The 23,437-nt window shown below is 47.0% G+C and overlaps 1 protein-coding gene across 1 annotated transcript in view; it reads left to right on the forward strand.

The window, feature by feature from the left end:
• Positions 1–22,067, forward strand: part of VSX2 (visual system homeobox 2) — a 42,425-nt gene extending 20,358 nt beyond the window's left edge. The window contains exons 4-5 of the mRNA XM_073349160.1: positions 20,009–20,189; positions 21,739–22,067. Coding sequence (XP_073205261.1) covers positions 20,009–20,189; positions 21,739–22,067 — 510 coding nt within the window. The remainder of the gene's footprint in view (positions 1–20,008; positions 20,190–21,738) is intronic.
• The last annotated feature ends 1,370 nt before the right edge of the window (positions 22,068–23,437 follow it).

Raw genomic sequence — 23,437 nt, forward strand, 5'->3', positions numbered from 1 at the left:
ATCAGCTTTTCCTCTCCTCGGCTGTAAGTCCAGCTCCACTCCAGCTGCCCAGTTCCTTGTTTCTCTTCAGCTTGAAGTGCTCCTGAGGTCTGATGTTTGTGTGCCCGTGCCTCTTTGCACCAAGTTGAACCACAAGTGGGTTTCCCTTACCTAGTGGGCCCTCACTTTTGCATTAGCCACCTTCAACAGAGCTTCAAACCGTCACACTTTCTGTTCATGTATTCTAGGTCCTTTGTGGGTGGGCTTTTCGTTTACTGCTTCCAGGGTCTGTTTGCATCTAACACAGCCCTTTGATCAATTCCTTTCCCCACCAGTTCTATTTCCTTTTGGTTTATTCCCTTGATACCCGCTCTCTGGTAAGTCTGGATTTTATTTCCCTCTATTTCCCTTCTCTAATAGCGGCTGCTCACCAAGTCTATTTTTCCCCTGCTTCTGCTAACCTCCTACTTACTCCCCAGTTCCCTACTTTTATTCTCCTCTTCTTTTATTACTTCACCTCCTACCCCAGCTCTGGTTCCTCTGCGAGCTCAGCAGCTAGATCTTTCTCCTTCCCACCTTCTTCTCTAACATCTTTTTCCAACTGCCCCCTTCAGGTGGTTTCCGAGCCTCTGCCCCAGCTTGAGCTGCCCTCTCCTTGGCTGTCTTTCTGCCCAGCAATGCATTCTGTGCTGTTGCATCACAGCTGGGGCAGGTGCTAGTGCCCGGGAGAGGGTTTCTACACATATTACTCTTTTTGGTTGTCACATCCTTCCACCTGTTCTTCTGCTCTGACGACGGCCATCTTGCCTGTTGTGTTGGCTGGCGATGTTCTGGTGGTACTTTCCTTTGTGCTTCATCTGACCTGGCGCATTGGACTGCTGAGGGTTTCTTCACGGCCCCATACACATGGAGGTCTGGGGTAAGAGCTGTCGTGAGCATAGTGGTAAAATGATTTCTTATTGCATGAAACAAGGACTTGCTAGCACCACTTGCTATTTAAATGACCAAAGGAGATGACTACCAATCAAGAAGAAAGGGAGCAGGATAAATAATCCTAAATTGGGTATTATTATTTATAGTGCCATAACACCTGGGGACCTGCATCAGTAGCAGGACCCTGTTGGGTAAGGCAAGAAGTGTCAAATGTATTGACCGCAGGCTGGATCTGGCCCGTCTACTGTATTGTTGTGCCTTGCGTGACATATATTCATGTGCAGAATGTTATGACCCTCTAATTCCTGAGCTGCAAGACCAAAGCTCTGCTAGCTAAGGCTGTAAAAGCCACCTCTAGCTGTGGCCCAGTCACCACTCGAGGGAGACAAAGCACCACACTGATCAGGCAGTTGGTTACATTTGGTAAAAAAGTAAGTTTCTAGCCCTCATGGTTGCAAAGAAAAGCTTCTGTGGGTGAATGGAGAGTAAATGGATGCACTGCTGTCTTCCTAAGTCTGCAGCCAGCCTGAAACAATGGCTCAGAGAGGCATTTGCTGTTCAGACTCCTATTCATTTCATTGAAGTGTCAACCAAAAGGACATGTTAATATCGACATGAATTGTGTTACCAATCCTTTCAGCAGATGGACTGGGGGCAGTAGTCAGAGAGGAGCCCAGTGCGTTGGGCATCTGTACAAGGACAGAAATGCACAGGGAAGACCCGAGGAGACACAAAAAACAGAAGGAAGGAGAGAAACCAGCAAAGGAGGAGGGAGAAAGAAGAGAAACAAAGGGCAGAAATAACTGTGGCCTACAGGGGAGATGCATTTTTCTGCCAAGTGTTACTGAGTGTGACACCAAAGTAGTTAATAAAGAACAGGAACCCAGACTCTACCCTTGATCTGTGTCAAATCTCCCACTGACAGCAGCAGGTGTTCTGCTGTGGATAGAGATGGATGTGGAGTCCTAGAATTCTGCTCCAGTCCCCTCCCTACTGTGGGAACGCAGCCCTCCTCCCTGAATGAGTTTGGTGCCCTGGTGGTAGGGGCTCCACAACCACAGTGCCTGCCTGAAAAAGCTTACAGCCCAAGTCATTCTGTTAATATACACATTAAGCGTAGCTCAGGAGTCTCAAGGATCCTGGATGGAAACCTCTGTAGTGTTGGAAAGTCCCTGAGAACTGGACCCAGGCTGAGGCACTTCTGGGAAATTCTGTCTGTCTATTGTAGGCACTGATGGCTCCCATTACCATAACCACCTGAGCACCTCACAGCTGTTAACAGGTTGAGCCTCCCACCACCCCTCTGTGGGAGGGAAGTGCTGTCATCCTCATTTTATGGGTGAGGGTGTGAGGCACAGCCAGGCTACGGGGCTTGCCCTGGGTCGCACAGGAAAGCTGTGATAGAGCAGGGAATTGAACCTGGCTCTCTGGTTAGCACCCTAAGCCCGGGATCAACTCGCCTGCTAATTGCTGGTGCGCTAACTGGAGGTTTCATAGACTGTGTGATATTCACCCCTTTGTAGTGTAGCCCCTGGCATGGAGCTGTGTGCGTTCTTCCCCTCCCCAACTCCTCCAATGCATATTTCACTGGGTAATATTTAAACTTAGATGAGCCTCTGGAGATCTCTCGCTCTTCCCCTCCCCCTGCTTCCCTCTCTGGAGGTTTCCATCCAACGGAGATGAATCTTGGACAGAGCAGAAGAAGGGGAGCTGATTAGCAGCATCAGTGTATTATAATCTCCTATTGATTATTCATAGCCTAGTCTCAGTAAACGGGTGGCTACCATGCTGAGATGTGGGCACGCATGTACTCTCTCTCTGTGACATCACCCTCATGTTGCCATAGTGTCTGTCATCCTGAAGAATGCCAAAGCACTTACATTCTTCAAAAAAACAACAACGAAGAGTCCTTGTGGCACCTTAGGGACTAACAAATTTATTTGGGCATAAGCTTTCGTGGGCTAGAACCCACTTCATCAGCTGCATGGAGTGGAAAATACAGGAGCAGGTATAAATACATGAAAAGATGGGAGTTGCCTTACCAAGTGTGAGGTCAGTCTAATGAGACAATTCAATTAATAGTAGGATACCAAGGGAGGAAAAATAACTTTTGTAGTGATAATGAGAGTGGCCCATTTCAAACAGTTGACAAGAAGGTGAAAGTAACAGTTGGGGGAAAATTAGGTTTAGGTTTTTTAATGACCCAACCACTCCCAGTCTTTATTGAGGCCTAATTTGAGGGTGTCCAGTTGGCAAATTAATTCCACTTCTGCAGTTTCACGCTGGAATCTGGTTTTGAAGTTTTTTTGGTGAAGAATTGCCACTTTTAGGTCTGTTATTGAGTGACCAGGGAGATTGAAGTGTGCATTGTGTTTAGGGACTACTCACCAAAATACGGCCTCCTCTGAAGTGGAACATGACAGCTGTAAACAAAAGGCCTAGAAGTCAGTGCAGATATTCACGGGCTGAGTTTGGCCCCAAAGCTGTAGGTCCCTATGTTACAAAAAGTGCCATGTGAGATTTAATGAGTGAGCCTTTGGTGTTGCCTGATAGCACACTGGTTTTATATCTCCCCCAAAAGTGTGCACCTATCATAGCACATTTCTCCCTAGCACCATGCTGAAGCACGGGGGTCAGCATTGACTCAGAAGGGAGAGCACTCCCTGCTGAGTTGTACCACTCCCTGAAGCGCACCACACTGGGGCATTTGGGTTGGTACAGAGTCCAAGAGGAGAATAGTGCTACAGCATAACCCATACTACTTCCTATGTCTCTTCTTTGGAGGCCTCCTCCCATCTAAATGCTGAGCAGCCCTGACTGCTTAACTTACGATTTCTGATAAGTTGATCGGCAGAGATGGGCCATATGTTCATGGAGAGAACCCACACAATATGGAAGCAACAGAAAGGTATCTGACTGTGGATAGACTCCAACAGGGCTTGCCTTAGCTTTTCAGGCACTTCTGATGCAACTAGATTATTCCACTGGCCTTCAGGAGATTAGGCCACTTTCTGCTCAGCCTTCATACTTCACTTGTTTCTAGTGGCCCCTCAGGTCAGCTTGACACATGCAGGACAAGACCGGGCAAAACCCTGTGAAGTGTCATCTTTTGTGTTAATGTAAAATGGATCTTTGGGCTTGTCTAGATTAGGATCCATGTGTATGTCTGAAATGTGTTATCTACAATGTTGTACCTAGCACATTTGAAACCCAGTGCTGTATTTTAACATGTGTTCTCTGGCCAAGGTGAACCCTGGACTCCCTCTCTAATCCCTTTTTTGTTTATGTCTCACTTGTGTCCTATCTAAGCCCTTCAGGGCAGGGCCTGGGTCTCACTTGTTTTGTAAAGTTCCCAGCATGCATTGGGGTGCTGTAAAAACAATCAGTAACAACAGTGAAGCCCTAAAAGTGGCAAAACTCTTGCTCAGCCTGATCTCCAACCATGGTGAAGTCCACAGCCCAGGGCTCTCCTACTTTACCCTCCATGAGTTTGAAACTGAGCTCCGCCTGCCTGAGCATCCCCACTGAGCGTGGCTACCCTGCAAGGTGAGACTGGGTGTATCAGGTAGCCAGACCCACACCCACTTGGTGCTTTAAAGAAAATTTCCAAAGCCTAGATACCAAACCAGGACTGGATAGGAAATCAGCAGAGTGCGGAGTTTTGGTGTGGTGCACTCTTGTTGGTTACCCACGAAGCATGTGTCAAACAAGCAAAGGCACTAGTTCAGCCTGGAGGTGACCAAAGTATGGATTGCTGTGGTCAGGTCCACATTCAAGGGGTAAGGGCCCTGTCTCTTGGCTAAGTTCTGGCTCCATCTTCTGTCTGGGCTCCTGCGAGCAGCGGGGAATCCACCTTAAGGCACCTCAGGTTTCCAGGATTGATCTTGAGCCAGCTGTTTTCTATCCCCATTCCTAGCTCCCTCAGACACCGGGGTATTAGTATGATAGTATGTCTGTGCTTCATGAGGCCAGCAAGAGTGGGGTGGCATCAATATATTGATGGTATTGTAGCCCACAGTGTCTCACAATCTCCCTTGCAGCCTACCATAGGTGATGAACAGGGATGAGCTTGGTGGAGTGACACAGGTGAGAGCCCTCAGTGTGGTGGAATAGTGCCCATCATTACCCGCAGGGATCTATTCAAGAGGAAAGAGTGAAGCTAGCTGAACGTGACACCTGCTACCCCTTCTAGACTCCCATAGGTGGATCAGTAGCATCACATGATGGAAGTGATGAAAGTTGCTACCAGATCTAGCAATGTTAGCATGTCCATAAACCTTAATATTACATTAGCTTGTCCACTGTCCATCAATGTCACTAGCACTGTTTCTATGCCACATGCCAGTCTGAAATCAGCCTGGAAGGGTCCAAGGTGTTGCTGGAGGAGAGGAACTAGTGTAGTTAGCTTGCAGCAACCTTGTCAGGGAGGTAACCTTGGAGGGAGAGATTTCAGACAGGTCAGTAGTTGGTAAGATCACTAGCAGCAAGTGACAGTTTCTCAAATGAAGGCCAGACAATTGCATGTTTTAAAGTTGCACATAGATTTACCCTCCCCCTCGAGCGGTGTGGATGTGAGTCCAGAGGCAGAGGTAATTGTTACAAATTGCTGAGCCTGGAAGAAAAGGCCCTTGTCCTCCAGTGTGGTGAGAATCCATCTCCTGTGTCAGTGTCGAGTTCCCTTGTGCTGGGTTTAGGCAAGCAACAGGGACAATGCTAGTCAAGACTTCCATGATCAGCCATGCAGGCCGTGTGCCACCTTTACTGTGCTCGTTTAACTTCATAGCCCTTTTACACCCTCCATAGAAAGTGATGTCACCATAAACAGTGCCAATAATCTTGACATTACATTTGAATAAACAGCAATAAACAGCTTCCTGGTTTATAAACGTGCTGCAGCCTCGTTGAGAAGCCTGGAAGTTTCCAAGCCAGGCCAGGTCTTCCACTCCTGGGCATGTAGGGAGGAGGGCCCGGTACCTATCAGAGAGCAGTATCCGAGCCAAGCCTACAATTGCACCCCTGGCTGGCAATCAAGGCTTGCTAGGGAGTTATCAAGATCCAGTCAAGACTTGCACTATTATAATTAATTGATTTATTGAGCATCAACAGTATGCTTGGTGATGTGCAAAGAGAGAGTCTCTGCCCCAAGGGGTTTGTTTGCAGCTTAAATCAGACCCAGACGATGTAGTGGGACACATTTAATGCAAAGGTAGAGGGATCAGTATCGCTGCAATGGCGTTTTCATTTCAGTGACTTTCATCTCAGTGGATTATCACTGAAAGCACTGGGGTTGCAGGACATTTCAGAGACATGCCAGTCAGAGATGCCAGATTAGACAGGGAGATGTTAGGGACTGAGGTAGATCAGGGAATCATCAGCATAGAGATGACAGATGAGACTATGGGAGCAGCTAAAATCACCCAAGAAAGAGGGTCAAGGGAAAAAAAACATCCAGCAAAACTCACTAGCTCCTTGGCCATGCTCTTCTGGCCATCAGGTGGGGTTTATTATTCCCTGCTATTTTCTCAGTCAGAGACTTCTCCTTTTTATGAGTCGTTATTCTGTAGTGGAAGGGATCAGGTCTGGTAGCCTGAGAAAGCAGCAGGATGTTTGAGACACAGGTAATATCAGACCTGAAGAAATTTGTGATAAAATGGCCGAACGTTGGTTTATCTGCAGGACAAGGGGAAATTAACTATGAATCAGTGGTGGGAAGAGCTAGAGGACTTTTTAATGCCAGCTATTCATTTCCTCAATCTCAGATTCTCAAACAGTGATGCACACGTGCATCCTAGTGACTATGCAAAATATGTGCTGAGAGACAGAGAGATTTTGTTGGTCTGTCTGTCTGTCTATAGGTGTGTACATATTTGCCTGTGGCCATCTAGTGGACATTTCAGGATGCACTTGTTTGTTGGAATAGCATTCCATGCTCAATAAAATTTACTGAAATATGGTATCAAAGGTGCTGGGCAAGATTTGGTGTTTGTAAGCCACTCTATCACAGAAACAGTAAGTAAATTAATCAACTTCAAGCCTGAAGATCCAGGGAAGGTCAATGCCTGGATATGTAGTATGAAACTTTAATTAAAAAAGCAAAAAATGGTCTATCCATCTTGCACGGATTGGAGGGGAGATACGCTTACATATTGTCCCCACTCCCCACAAAAAACATGTTGTAATAGCCTGTGTTTTGTTTGAGCACATGGACAGCATTAGAAACTAGACATTTTTAAAATTTCTGTTTTCTAATTCTGATTCCCAACCACAAGACTAAGATGAAGGAAATCTCTCTTTAGCAGGCATTGCTTCAGGAGTTCCTAGAGTAAACAAACTAATATGATTATTGCAAATGACTAGTGTACGTTCTGTCTCATCTCCCTTTGCAAAATGAAAGAATCTTTCTGATACAATTTACTCATAACATCACCATCAACAGTAATAATAAGAATTAGTCATATCAATTGTGGATAATAGAAGAAGGAAACAGACAAGGATAACTTTGTCAAGCCCTTACAGCGAAACAATTTTACAGTGTATCATAGCTGAGATTTTGCTGTTCTGGGGCAATGGTCACCCCATTGCCAAATGAAATAGTTTCTGAACAATCACATTTTCCAAGATTTCACTGCACAGCCAGATCTGGTGATAAGGCATCACAGGTATAGGTTGGGGGTGGGTGGGTGATGTTCCAAGAGGTGATATTATGGTTCACAGATTGTGATATCTACTGGAGATAAGTGGTATCAGTTTGATGCCTGCAACTTCTTGTGTCCTGTGCTCCGGTGGAGGAAAGGGATCAGCAGCGGGTTCAGAGAACCCGTGCTGTCCTGTTATCTAAAGCAAATTACGGTGATCCAGATGATGATCACATCTCTCTTTGTTGAGGATGCCATGTGACCTCTCAGTATGTGCTTATTACATAATGATGGCAGGTTTCCAAATTTAATAATCCTAGTGCTCCAGGCACAGCAACTAGATAACTCTCTCACACACCTGGGGAGCAGGGTAGTCGACCTCTAAAAACACAGGCTACTTGTCATAAAAATGAGCTCCCTTAGTTGGCAGCAGTAGCAGATCCCTTATCTGCTCTGTGGCTCTAGCCACCAGAGGGAACACGTCTGTCTATCATACTTATACGGTTCCCATCACTGTAGAATCTAATCATCTTACAATCTTTAATATATTTATCCTCACAACATCACTGGGAGATAGGAAAGTGCTATTATTCCCATTATACAGATGGGGAACTGAGGCATAGAGAGACTGCAGGTATGTTTACATTTCGCTCTGGAGGTGTAAATTCAAGCTTGAGGAGACATACCCACACAGGCTGTGCTTTAGCTGGCGTGATAAAAATAGAAGCGCGAGTAGTGGGAGTAGTTAGCCACCTGAGTACGCACGTAGTGTCTTGGACAGGTACAAACTCAAGACAGTTAGCCCCTCCCGCTTCTCACACAGCCATGGCTACACCTTTATTTTTAGCACACTAACTCAATCAGAGCTAGTGCGGGTATGTCTCCTTGAGCTGGAATTTAAACCTCCAGTTGGAAGTGCAGACGTACCCCATGTGACTTGCCCAAGGTCATTCAGGAAGTCTGTGCATGCACACACACACCACACTATGCAGTGACCATCTTCTTGTCTCACCGGTACTGCGCAGAGAGTGATCCAGCCAATTTGCTGTACTTATGCTTGTGTTGTTGCCTCTTAACCCAGCTAACGTCTGGCTGGGATTCACAGCTCCAGGTATCAGCTATTTACCTGCAAAGGGCAGCCTTACATGACAGTGTTGGTTCATCAACAGCAGGGCAGACGACTTTAGACATTTAAACAATAAACACTGAGGCTGAGCTGTCTTCAGCTGACTTCAGAATCTAACATGTCCTGCTGTGGAAAGCTTTTGTCCTGCAGAACAGAGTGAACTTGTGTCATTTCCACCAGATCTGTGGAAATGGGTTCAGAGCGCAAGGGGGGCTGTTAGTCTCCTGATGCAACTTGGGCCTGCCACACAGGTGGAGGTTCTGAAGGCACTAGACAATGAGAAGACCATTCCGTCTCACATGACATGGACCCCTTCCCCATCCAGTTAATGAAAGACAGGATGTGGGGCTAATGGAGATCAATTATGCCTGGCTGAGGGAGGGACAGCTCCCACTAGCCCTTAAGTGTCAAAAGCTTACTCAAGAAATTTGTATTAGGTGTCAAAGATCTTGCCAACTACTGCCCTGTCTCTACCTTCCCCTCCTTAGGAAAAGGGTATTGAGAAGCTTGTGGTGGGTCAGCTTCAACACCCACGTTTCTCTAGTACCTTGGTTCCCAGTGGGGCAATATCAAGGGCACCAGGTGCTGTTTGGTATTTCAGATGCTCCAGAGGAGTGTCAGCAGCAACAGCAAGAAGCAGTGACTATTGCAGAAGGTGCTCTGGTATGTGGCTGTGGTGAGACAATGGAAGAAGCAGTAACTGACCATAGCAACATACTACAGAGAGCCAGGAGCAAAAAGGAGTTTCCTGCATTTGCCATCTGCTCATTGCTGAGGGGGTGTGTCCAGATCCAGAGAAGATGTATGCAATTCTGGCTACACCTAAGCTAGCCAGTGTGCAGGCAGTATGAAGTTTGATGGTGTCTGTGAATTACTTCTGTCAATTTTTGCCCACCTGTACAATGTGTATAAGCCACTCCATCAACCGTCACACAAGGACACTGCCTGGGAGTGGCAGTCACAGCATAATAAGCCTCTGAGCAAGTGAAAGCAATTGTCATGCAGCAATCAGCACTTGGCTACTAAGATGTCAATGAGGATGTAACACTTCAGAGTGATTGAAGTGAGCCAGGACTAGGTTCAACCCTGCCACAGGAAAGACAGCCTGAAGGTCAAAGTCTCTTTCAGCTAGGAAGCTGCTATAGGCACCGATTAAAAAATAGTGCCAGACTGCAGCGCTCACATCCAGGGGATTTGATCTGAATGGCGAGCTGTGATCAGTGCTGATTCAGACCATAAACCTCAGGGTAACATCTTTCCCTTCAATTTGCCCATGACTCCTCTCGAAGTACAGAGATAGGGGTCGAGAGGCATGTGCTGATCATGTGCTGCCTTATTCAAGCCCCTACAGTGGCTTCCTCTTGCTTCCCAAGCTTTTCATCTTTCCTTTCAAACCACTTCATGACTCCACCCATTTATATCTGTGCTCTTGTCTCTCCCTCCTCTTCCCACTTGCTGTCTGTGCTCCATCCTAGAATATCTCCTTGCCCTAACCATTGTATCCTCCCACTTTCCTCTTTGCATCTTCTCCCCTGCTTCTCCAAATACTTGGTACTCCCTCTGTCTTCTCAAATGCTGAACAACCTCCCCTTTTCTCATCCACATCCTAAAAGGTAAAAACAACATAACAAAATCTCTCCTGTTTACTATATCGTCTTGGGCAGTTTTGATTATGGACTTCTTGGGGCAGGCTCTATATTTTCTGTTGTCTCTACAGGGCTGAGCACACATAATGTGCTCATATGAAATAAAAAGGGACCTGAAGTATATATTGCAAACTTATCTCGGGAGTAGCACTGTCTCAAGATACTTTGCATTGGTCCAAGACAGACCACCAAATTGAGAGCTTTGCAAAAAATCAAAGACATCCTTCAGCAAACAGAAACAAAATCTTGAGAAATTAACTCTGTGCATTTTGAATGTGCCCGTCAGCAAAGTATCTGTAAAATGTAAAAACCATCAGGTCTTTCAGAGAGGACTCTACTCTTCTTCTCCCTGTGGTGTATGCCTCTGTACATCAGATCAGTACCTAGCTGAAGATGGAAGATGAGATGAAATACTACAAGCACTGAAAGCCATGTTGCAGGAAGCAAAATAGAGTCTCCTACAAAGGACCCAGAATAGTTCTAGCCAAAGTTTTGAGAATGGGGGTGTTGTCAAGAATTCATGCTGGTCACCAAGGCACATAGAAGATGTCTTGGCAAAGACGTAGATGTTATTCTGGCCAGGCAGGAACTCGGACAGCAGGTGCTGTGAGAGCCAGTGCAATGTGTAATATTTTGCATAATAACGTGAAGGAGCCACTTACGCCACGTGATGTACCCTCAGACCTTGGAGCAAAGCTAGTATAGACAAATAGCTTAAGTATTCAGAGCAGTTAACTATCACTTTGACTTCAGGGAGCTTGAACCTCCCAGAGACACAGCCTCTCCTATGACTGTGGAGTGTTGCAGTGAGCAGGTTAGTCACCTTTGTGTTTCTAATGTTGTGGCCATTGCTAATGGCTCATGGTTCACAAAGCCATTACTTGGGAAGTTTGGGAGTGCAAATACATAACCTCCTTGCCCTATCCCAGTCAGTATAATGGGAAAACCAAGCTAAGGACAAGCTTTTATTAGATGAAAGCGAAGTGTAGGGTATACACATGCAAAGCCTGCCACAAGGGGAGGCACCAAGAGCAGACCTATACAGCAGCTAATGTCTTGATTAAACCTAGATACTGCTCCCAGTGGCCAACAGATTACTGCTGATGCAGATTATGGAAAGAGCTATAGAACAAAAATGTCAGCACCATCCCAAAGCAAAGGCTACTCTGGATCAAGGAGCCATAGAAGAACCGAGGGAAAGGGAAAGGGAAAGTGAAGGCAAGACACCTGCCTACAATAAGTGGCTCCACATTTATACATTGTGGTGGTGGCTGAAGAGATGTACTTGCATAACAGCCAATTCCACAGATTTACCAAAAGTGAGGCATCAGGAAAAGCAGAGAAAATAGACAGGGTTCCCACTGTCATAAAGAAAGGGCTTCCCTTGGCCCTGAGTCAACTGAGAAACTGAGCAAAGGAAACCGTAGGCTGGATGTCATGAAACGGTTCCCAAGAATGAGATCTGTTAGGCTGTGGAATCATCTCCCAAGGCTTGGGCCTTTTAAATCTAGAGAAAGCCCTGAGAATAAACTGTAGGGAATAATGACAGGTTTCAGAGTAGCAGCCATGTTAGTCTGTATTCGCAAAAAGAAAAGGAGGACTTGTGGCACCTTAGAGACTAACCAGTTTATCTGAGCATAAGCTTTCGTGAGCTATAGCTCACTTCATCGGAAAAACTTCAAAAACAGACTCCAACGAGAGACTGAATTGGAATTAATTTGCAAACTGGATACAATTAACTTAGGCTTGACTAGAGACTGGAGTGGATGGGTCATTACACAAAGTAAAACTATTTCCCCATGTTTATTTCCCCCCCTCCACCCCCCACTGTTCCTCAGATGTTCTTGTCAACTGCTGGAAATGGCCCACCTTGATTATCACTACAAAAGGTGCCCACCCCCCCTCCCCCCGCTCTCCTGCTAGTAATAGCTCACCTTAAGTGATCACTCTTGTTGCAGTGTGTATGGTTACACCCATTGTTTCATGTTCTCTATGTATATAAATCTCCCCACTGTATTTTCCACTGAATGCATCCGATGAAGTAAGCTGTAGCTCACGAAAGCTTATGCTCAAATAAATTGGTTAGTCTCTAAGGTGCCACAAGTACTCCTTTTCTTTTTGTAGGAAATAAGTCTGCCCTGTCTGACAATGGTGGACTGGATGTGACCTGCTAAGGCTCACAGCCATAGTGTCTTCCACAGTGTTAGAGAATTGATAGGTAACGTCCCATGGAAAGAAAATCTAAGGGATAATGGAGTTCAGGAGAGCTGGCAGTTTTTGAAGGAGACAGTATTAAACGTGCAACTGCAGACTATCCTGATGCAAATGAAAGATAGGAAGGATAGCAAAAGGCCAATATGGAGCCATAAGGAGCTTGTTTATGACCTGAAAAACAAAAAGGAATCCTACAACAAGGGTAGCATATGGATGAATTGCTAAGGATGAGCACAAAAGAATAGCACAAGCATGTAGGGACAAAATCAGAAAGGCTAAGGCACAAAATAAGTTATACTTAGCAAAGGAAATAAAAGGCAGTAAGAAGAGGTTCTTTAAATACATTAGAATTGGCAGATGAAATTCAATTTTGATAAATGCAAAGTAATGCACACTGGAAAACATAATCCCAAATATACATACAAAATGATGGGGTCTAACTTAGCTGTTATCACTCAAGAGAGAGATATTTTGGAGTCATCGTGGATAGTTTCTCTGAAAACTTCGGTTCAATGTGCAGTGGCAGTCAAAAAAGCAAACAGAATGCTAGGAACCATTAGGAAAGGGATAGAAAATAAAACAGAAAATATCATAATGACTCTGTATAAATGGAGGATTGCCCACATCTTGATTACTGTATGCAAATGTGATCGCTCCATCTCAAAAAAAAAAAATTGGAATTGGAAAAGCTTTAGAATAGGGCAACAAAAATGATTAGGGGCATGGAACAGCTTCCATATGAGAAGAGATTAATAAGACTGGGACTTTTCAGCTTGGAAAAGAGATGACTAAGAGAAGATATGATAGAAGTCTATAAAATCATGACTGGTGTGGAGAAACTAAATAAGGAAGTGTTATTTAGTCCTTCTCATAACAGAAGAACTTGCAGTCACCCAATGAAATTAATAAGCAACAGGAAATACAAAAACAAACCAAAGGAAATATGTCTTCACACAAGGCATGGTCAACCTATGGGACTCATTGCCAAAAGTAGAGAAGGCCAAAAGTATAACAGGGTTCAAAAAAGAATTAGATAAGTTCATGGAGGATAGGTCCATCAATGGCTATGATGGTCAGGGATGTAACCCCAAACTCTGGGTGTCTTTAAACGTCAAACTGCCAGAAGCTGGGACTGGAGAGCAGGGGATGGATCACTCAATAAATTGCCCTCTTCTGTTAATTCTCCCTGAAGCGTCTGGCACTGGCCACCATCAGAAGGTAGAATACTGGGATAGATAGACCATCTGACCAAGTATGGCCATTCTTATGTAGGAGGAAGAGAAGGATGAAGGAAAATGAGGGTCCTCTATTTAGCTGGGAAGAAGAGCTAATAACTGATGAGATCAAGAAGGCTGAGGTGTTTAATGCTTATTTTGCTCCAGTCTTTACTAAAAAGGTGACCAAAATGATGAGCAAAAATTCAGCACAATTAACATTAACAACAAGGGGAAAGGAATGAAAGCCAAAACAGGAAAATAACAGGTTAAAGACTATTTAGATAAGTTAGATGTATTCACATTGGCAGGGCCTGATGAAATTCATCCCGGGGTAACTAAGGACCTAGCCGAAGCAATCTCAGAACCATTAGCAATTATCTTTGAGAACTCCTGGAGGACAGGTGAGGTCCAAGAGGACTGGACAATGGCAGACATAGTACCTATCTTTAAAAAGGGGAACAAAGAGGACCTAGAGAATAATAGACCAGTCAGCCTAACTTTGATACCTGGAAAGATACTGGAACAAATTATTAAACAATCTATTTGAGAGCACCTAAGTGATAATAGGGTTATAAGCAATAACTAGCATGGATTTGTTAAGAACATATCATGCCAAACCAATATAATTTATTTCTTTGACAAGGTTACTGGCCTAGTGGATTGGAGGGAGGCAGTAGATGTGATATAGCTTGATTTAGTAAGGCTTTTTGACACAGTTCCACATGACATTTTCATAAGCAAACTATAGAAATGTGGTCTATATGAAATTACTGATGTAGGGACACCGCTGGTTGAAAGACCATACTCAAAGAGTAGTTATCAATGGTTCACTATCAAATTGGAAGGGGGTATCTAGGAGGGGTTATCTACTGGAGTCCCACAGGGGTCTGTCCTGGGTGTGGTACTATTCGATATTTACATTAATGACTTGGATAATAGAGTGGAGAGTGTGCTTATAAAATATGTGGATGACACCAAGCTGGGAGGGGTTGCAAGCACTTTGGAGGACAGGATTAGAATTCAAAGTGGTCTTGACAAATTATGGAATTGGTCTGAAATCAACGAGATGGAATTCAATAAAGACAAGCGTACTATACTTAGGAAGGAAAAATCAAATGAACAAATACAAATTGGGGAATAACTGGCTAGGTGGTAGTACTTCAGAAAAGGATCACGGGGGGTTATAGTGGATCACAAATTGAATATGAATCAACAATATGATGCAGCTGTGAAAAAGTATAATATCATTCTAGGGTGCATTAACAGGCATGTTGTATGTAAGGCATGGGAGGTAATTGTCCTACTCTTCTCAGCACTGGTGCTGTGTCCTATTCTGGGTGCCATGCTTTAGGAAAGATGTGGACAAATTGAAGAGCGTCCAGAGGAGAGCAACAAAAATGACAGCATGTTTAGAAAACCTGACCAAAGAGGAAAGGTTAAAAAAGCTGGTCATGTTGAGTCTTGAGAAAAGACGTCTGAGAGGGGCACTGAGAACAGTCTGCAAATATGCTAAGGGTTGTTATAAAGAGGACAGTGATCAGTTTTTCTCCTTTTCCACTGAAGATAGGACAAGAAGCAATGGACTTAACCGGCAGCAAGGGAGATTTAGGTTAGATGTTAGGAAAGTCTTTCTAACAATAAGGATAGTTAAGTTCTGGAATAGGCTTCTGAGGGAGGCTGTGGAATCCTTATCACTGGAGGTTTTTAAGAACAGGTTGGACAAACACCTGTCAGAGATGGGCTAGGTTTACTTGATCCTGCCTGAGTGTAGGGGGATGGACTTGATGACCTCTCAAGGTCCTTCTAGCCCTACATTTCTGTGATTCTGTGTGTTGAGGTCTAAGGCATTAATTGTGGCAGCGATGCCGAGCTTGAGTCTGATCTCATTAACCCTAGTTTTAAACTCCATTGGTCTCACTGGTGTTCTGCCTGATTTATGAGAGTAAGTGAGAGCAGAATCTGGCTCTTTGGGTCAATACTAGAGCTGATCAAACCTCTGGCTCTTTGGGTCAATACCAAAGCTGATCAAACCCCAGAATTTCCATTCTACACGATACTCTGACATTCCAAAATTTCTTTGCATCCCAACTAAAAACAAAAAAATTGAAGATTCCCATTAAAAAAAAGAATCTGAGAAAAGTGCCATGCTGGAAGTGTCAGAACAACCTCATCAGACTGCTTTGTTTCAAATTTATCATTTTGACTTTTATATTATATTTATATTATATTATATTTATGATATATCATGACTTTTATATTTATAAATTATAATATATAATAGTCAAAACAAAGCCAAAATGAGGTGCTTTGATCTTATTGCTCTTAAGCTCTTTGATAATTTTTCATCAAAAATTTTGACCGAATTGACAGTTCTCATGAAACATTTTGATCTCACTGACATAGAAAATTGTTTGCCACCTGGCAGTCTGTTGCTGTTGTTTTTACATTTGCTTCCTCTCCTCTGCTGTGAAAAAGATAGTAAGTATGTTGAGTTTCAATGCATAGAGCCACCTAGTGGACATTACAGATGCAGTTACATGAAAGAGCTGGGGAAAGGTGTGGTATGGGAGAGGTGTGTGAGTAATGGTGTGCATCTGACACACATGTGAGTGAGAGAAGTTCACAAGACTGTGTGTCCCAGGGGAGGAGCAGCAGGAAGTGTGGGGGAGGGAAATGAAGTACTGAGGGGAAAAAGAAAAAGAAAGTGAAGAGTGATAAAATCCAGGGGTTGGGAAAGGAAAGAAGGGTGTATGTACAAGAAAGAGAGAAGAGCGGGGGGGAAGGGGGAAGAGTTAGGGGCTATCCATAAATTGTTACACATTTTTTGGTGGTTTTCAATACCTACCCCTTTGTAACACTGAAACAAATATTTAAAATTAAGAACCCACCCACCCCCTAATGGATTAATTTATGGACAGCCCTTTATGTACAGTAGATGCACTTTAAAAGTCACAGTGAATCCCCCACGTCCCATATCTATCTCACAGGGGGAAATCTATGGCCAGCTCGGCTGTCGCTGTGTGATAATTGTTGACAAATGCCAAGATAATCTTGGTGCTCAGCTACTGCAGCGCTGAGCATCTTAGGAATTGTTTACAGGGGTTTAATTATTTGCAGTCAGCTTCCCACAGAATTTGCAGCGCCCAAGGTGTTTCTAATAGGATATCAAGGGAAGAACATGGGACTTCTGTAGATAGGGAGATAACTGTATCTATTTATCCAAGGTAAAATTGGCAAGCTCGGTTGCTTGGTGTGGGGGTGGAGGTGGAGGCCTTTTGATGGCAACTGCTGTATGGGTCAAAGGTGTTGTTACCAGTGATATTCAAAGCTGGTCAGTTAGAAAGGACTGGTACCATTTGCACTGCTGCCTCAGAGTCGGGAAGCTCACAGGAGAAATGAACAAAGCAGTTCCTGAGCAAGAATTTCTCTACCTCCTGACTGATAAAGAGCCCTCCAGGCAGGAGGGCACAGGTGAATCCTGGAGGGTGCTTGCTAAGGGATCTATGGATTCAGAACCATTAACAGTCCAGAAATAAAATAGCAGCAGAATGAAAATGCAAAGAATATGGGTCTTAAATGTGCAAGGAAGCTATTTACATTACTCTTTTGTGAGGCAGTCAGTGGTGGTGAGCTCTCTGACTCCATTCCCTGCAGTGCCTGCTACTGGGAGAGGCTGGGATGAGAGTAGCTGAGACGGTCACCTGCCATTCCCTACAGTAGTGGTTTTCAACCTTTTTCCATTTGTGGAGCCCTAAAAAATTTCGAACGGAAGTGCAGGCCCCTTTGGAAATCTTAGTCACAGTCTGCAGACCACAGGTTGAAAACCACTGCCCTTCAGCAATTCCTGCCTGGAGAGGCTGGGGCTAAAGCCACTGGCAACTCCCCTACAGCTAGTGCCTTGGTCCATTTCCTGCTGCCCCCTGCTGGGAGAGAGAGGACTGGAGTAACTGTGCTACTGTCCCATACCATACCCAGTTCTTGGTAGAACCGGTGGTACTGGCAGGAGCAGCACTAGCCGTTCCACCAGGCAGGGCAGAAAACATTTTTGGTGCCACCCCCTCCCTGCGAGTCCCTGAGCAGAAAAAAAGCCAAGTCCCTTTCCCCACCAAAAAATCCCCTGGCAGAGCAGCACAGTGGTGCAGCACCCCCTGGAAGCTGGCACCCCTGCTTCCCCGCCCCAGGGTACAGAAGTAACTGCTGGTGCCCTACTCTATCCCCAACAGTGCCTACTTCTGAGAAAGGCCGGAAGTGGAGTAGTTGGGAGCTTCCCCACGGGGGTGCTCCCGCCTCTTTCCCCCCACAGAGCTCCCTGCTGCGAGAGGCTGGCATCACACTTTCTCCATAACCTGGGTTGCTCCCCACAGCCATTGTAAGGTCTGCCCAGACTCACTCATTTCAAATCGACAAGCGCGCTGACAAAACAAACCTGTCAGCTGCAGCCCCACAGCCCCCACCTATGATCCAGCCCTCCCCCTCTAAGTGCTCCCTCGCTGCTGGAGGGGCGCATCCGGAGTTCATTCCAGAATTTCTCTCCCCAGCCCAGCCCTGGGAGAACCCACTTCCCAGCCTCGGGCCCCCAGCTGGAGCGGTGAGCACTGCTCCCCTCTGGCTCATGGCAGTGGAGGCATCAGAGGGTTAAGTTGTCAGCTCTGTAATGTTAAACAGGTGTCAAAGGCGCCTCCATATATCTGCAGATTGAAATCAAATTCTTTGCAGTATAAAAAGATAAATTACCCAGGCGATTCCCGCCTCATCCCACTCATCAGGCCAGCACCAGACGGCAAGCAATTTTTTTTTTTAATGTGCTAACGACCTAATCAAGCAATCAAGTTGGAGAAGATTGCGGAGTGACCCCGAGCATCCATCTGCCAGCGAGACCCCGCCATTCATTTCCACTCTGCCATGTACTTCCCTGGAAAGAAAAAAAAATTCCTAAACAAATTAACACCCAATTTTCCGTGAGTCTAATTAGTTAAATGAGGAGGTGGTTGGGGTGTCCTCAGGGAGGGAGGGGCTGCCTCGCAGAGAGGCGAATGGTAACTCCATGGCATTAATTAGCGCGGGTCAATGGCCTGGTTCCCAGGGGACCAGCTGCTTTAATTTCCCGTGATATTTCAGTGCCTGAGGCCCATCGATTCAAACTGAAATTAACTTATTTTTCAATCAGGCCCGGGCTGCCCCTGGGGCTGACGCTTCCTTTGCCGCCTTCTGAATAGACCTCGAGCAATTTTTCATCTAAAGCTGATGCCGCTCCACTGCGGGAAGGGAGGGAATGAGGGGAGGGTGGGGGGAGAGCGAGACAAGAGGAATGGAAATCGGAGCAAGAACACTAATAGATTTCTGTGAGCCCCCCCACCCCCCTTGATGCCACCCGAGTCTCTGCTCACTGTCCCCTGGGTCACAGCCCAGAGATTATTCTGCCAATTTTCTGAGAAGATGAGGGCCTTTTCAAACGGGGAATTCAGGGCAAGCTGTGGCGATCGCCCCCCCCCCCCCCACACACACCCTCAGCACACACCACTCTGGGCCAGCCATCCCCACAGACACTGCTGCACACAGCCTCTCTCTGAAGCTCAGCCACTCAGTAAATAATGAAAGAGAAAATCCCAGGCACCCGAGCCAAAAGCCACTAGCGAGAGACACTGCAATGGGAAATTAATTACATCCTGCAGCAAGAGATGGGACTTGCACTGAAGGTTGGCTCCTGCGAGGGTGGGGAAAAGACACAGACTACTGGAGGGGCGCAGGAGGGGAGGAAAGCCACAGCTGCTCCAATAGAGAACATGTATTGCCCCCCGGGGTACACATGGCAGCCCCTGCACAGCCCTCAGGGGAGAGGTGTAGCTGCTCCTGAGACATCTCCATGTCCCATAGAAGGGCGCTCTTCACCCTCTCCGAGAGATTGAGGGATATTGGCAGAGCTGTGTATAGAGTGTCCCATCATTGGCATACCAAGGGGACCTGAGGGGCATCAGCAGAGCAGCAGGTGGAAGCTTGCCCATTTCTGGCCTGCACTATGCCTTGTCCATTCAGCAAGGTCAGGCCTGTGCTTTTGTCAGGAATAAAGGTGACTAAAGTCTCTCGCAACATTTTTAATAAATCTCTCTTGTTTTGGCTTGCGATGCCTGAGGGGGACATAGGCCCTCACACAGATATCCACAAGCACTTGTCCATGCACGCGCACACACAGAATCCCAAGCTAACTAAGGGGGCAGCGACAATTCACCGAGCCTCAGTAAACTGCTCTGCTCATTGCAGGTTTGGTTCCAGAATCGGCGAGCCAAGTGGCGGAAGCGGGAAAAGTGCTGGGGCAGGAGCAGCGTGATGGCAGAATATGGGCTTTATGGCGCAATGGTACGTCACTCCATCCCGCTACCAGAGTCTATCCTCAAATCCGCCAAGGACGGCATCATGGAGTCCTGCGCCCCTTGGCTCCTGGGTAAGAGACCAGCACCCTACCTGGGCACAGGCATGACATGGAGTGACATGTTGACATGGAGTGACATGACACTTCTAGGGAGTGACATGTTGAAATAGGGAAACTTAGAGTAACACTGGAAGTTACACTCACACTTTCCCCATACCCGAGAGCACAAGGACATTGCCTTTTATATTAGGGCCTGACCACTGGGCCCTGGGGTGGGCCTGCAAGCCCTGGGTCCTGACTTGAGGGGCAAGGATATCAGCCCCTTGGCCTGGGGTGGGGTAAGGTATCAGTCCTCGGGTCCAGACTCCTGGGGTGGGGGCTATCAGCCCTGAGCCCAGACTCCTGTGGCATGAGGTGGGGGTACCATCCCCTTGGCCCAGGTTCCTGTGGCATGGGCGTCAACATCCACTGTACACAAAAGCCATGGCAGATTCGGTTCCCTGCTACACAGCAAGAAGTTGTCTGGGTCTGACTCCTGCAGCCCTTGAGGGGCCCCTTGTGTGATGCTTTGCTGGTGGGGGGGGGCAACTTTGTTGTTCCTGTGATGAACCAAGTGTCCTCCTGAGTCCTCTTTTTGGGAGGAAGGGAGGGACTGGTATCCTCCCACAGTTCCCTGTAGCTGAAGGCAGTCTAATTCCTGCCTGCCTTCTGCTGGGGGGTTGGGGGCTGTGTGGATGTGGAAGTAGCAGATTCCCTTTCACATTCCTGCTCTTTGCTTCCTGTTTTCTGATCTCTCAGGCTCATTCTGCCAAAAAGCTCATTTCTGGCCTCTTAGAAATGCGCTGCCCTGTCCTTCTGTCTGTGTGAAGTTGGGAGTGAGAGAAGTGGAGGGGTAGGCTGTGCGAGAGGGAGGAGAATAGGCAGAGGGACACCTCTCATCAGCCCTGTGGGTGAGAGAATAGCCAGATTCCCCTCCTGCTACCTGGCTCCAGTAATAGGGTGCTGTACAAAGGCGCCCCCCTGCCCTGTTATCTTGTCATTGCTAGTTGGGTACCTTCACTGTTCGCTAGTGCCAGGGAGCCCATTCTGTTTGATCCCTCATGCCCCGGTCCTGCAGCCACACCCCTAACCTCTGGGGCAGGAAATCCCTGGCTCTCCATGATGTTTAGCCTGTGCCTCCTGAAGTGGCATCAGACTTTGGCACATTTGTCCACTTCTCAGGACTGGCCCTTGAGGAGCACAGGGATCTGTCCCCTCCCACCGCCCTGCTCTCCCTTAGGTGTGGCCTATCTCAGTTCTGGCCAAGTTCCATGCCTGTTGCTACAGGCCTGGTTCCTCCCTTATGTTTGGCCTGTTAGGAGCACAGAGTTGGCACAAGCTCCCCCCTCTGGTCTGTCCTGGGCTCCCCCTCAGTGCTGGCCTGTCTCTAGAAGAAAACTGGCCTGAGTTCTCCCTCATGCAGGGCCCAAAGCAATGGGCCCTCTGTGTGACTGCTGTTTGAAGCAAGGGTTTCTGCTTTTCCTTAATTCTGGCCTCTCTTTATCTTTGCTGTTTTCAGTTCAAGATGGCTTTCCCATGCCCAGGCGCTTTTCTAAACCCGAATACCAACAATTCTTTTTAGGGATGCACAAAAAGTCTCTGGAGGCAGCAGCTGAGGTGGGAAGGAAGCCGGAGGCGGAACGCCAGGCCCTGCCCAAGCTCGACAAGAGCAGCAAGGAAGAGAGGGCCCCGGATCCCAAAACCACCATTTCCCAGGAGGAACTGAGAGAGAACAGCATTGCTGCCCTCAGGGCCAAAGCTCAGGAGCATAGCACCAAAGTCCTGGGGACCGTACCTGGGGACCCCCCCACCCCAGCCAGGAAGCCAGAGAAAGAGGAGGAGGTAGTGGCAGAGGATGAGAGACAAATGGAGAAATCAAACTCATCACAAGAGGAAGAGAAGCAGATCTAGAGGGAAAGAGATGATGGAAACCAGCCCCGAAAGACTGTCTCCTCTGGGGGGCAGCAGCCTCCTCTCAGACTGACAGGGCCCCTCCGACAGCCCCTTCACAGGGAGTGAGGCCCCACATGGTCTCTGTGCATTTCAGGAAGCCACAGGCTCCGGCCAAGCTCTGACTGTCAGGTGTGTCCAGAGACTGTTCCCCTCAGGAGCATTCCTGACCCTCCACTGTCCCTGCCCTCAGGACTATTCCTGCCACACTGCCCCCTTCTTTCTGAGGGATCAGGAATTATCAGCATCTTCTTCTGAGAGGAGACTGGGGCTAACTGAGCCTCTGGGTCCCTCTGTATCAGCCTGAGAACCAGCTTTGTGTCTCTCCTGTCCTGATCCAACATACCCAGTCTCAGAGCGAGTCTCTGTCCCAGTCCCACCCATTCCCATGTCAGAGCAACTCTTTCTCCCTGGTCCAGTCTCCCCCACCCCAACCCTGAGAGCGAGTCTATCCTCTGCTGCATTCCCACCTGCCCAGAGCAGCATGAACTCCATCTCCCAAAGAATGTGCTTCTTCCCAGTGTGTTTATGGACCTGGCCATTGGCACCCAAGAACCTGGTGTGGGTGGGGCTGCCCCACTGCCCTCACAGGGACCATTTTACTCTTTCTCTGGCCTAAAGCACTGCGGGACAAATCCATGGAAGTGTTTACGTAAAACAGTGAGTCTATTTAAATGGTGGTTTGTATATTCCATGTGTGTCTTTCCTGACTGAGTCGTGGAGTGTCCGAGGGGCACTGTGAGACGGGGAGGGTGGTGTGCTGGACAGCTGACTTTGGTCTCAGTTTTCCAGTAAGAAGCCAAGGGGATGGGGAAGCACAGGCTTAACTTCCAGGAGCTGATCCCTACAACCTCAGGTACCCAAGACCCATTCCTTCCCTTTGGGAGTATCCCGAGTCCTGCACCTGTCTTCCCCTTATAGGCGTGCCGAAGACTCATAACCCACTCAGGTACCAGGTCCCTACCCTCAGCCATCCTGAACACCTACTACACCTGACATCATGCTTAACAGGTATCCAGGATCTAACGGGTACCCAAGTGTTGCTCCCAGCTTCACCCCTTACTGGTAAATGAGACCCGGCTCCTCCCCGCATAGATACCTGGCACTTGGCTCCACCCTCCTCAGCTGCTGAGGCCAGGCTCCACCCCAACGCTGCATCCTCCTCCATGCACTGTATCATTTTAGCTGTAATCTAGGCTGCCTCAAACTGCTCCCTAGAAATGTTTGGTCAGCACATTCCGCTCCCCAGCATAAACTGCTGAGGTTTACTCATATGGATTAGTAACAGAGTCCTCGCTGCAGGCATGCCCTGGGTCCAGCCTGTTTCCACA

Source organism: Lepidochelys kempii, chromosome 6 (genome assembly GCF_965140285.1).
Source record: "Lepidochelys kempii isolate rLepKem1 chromosome 6, rLepKem1.hap1, whole genome shotgun sequence".
Classification (NCBI taxonomy): domain Eukaryota; kingdom Metazoa; phylum Chordata; order Testudines; family Cheloniidae; genus Lepidochelys; species Lepidochelys kempii.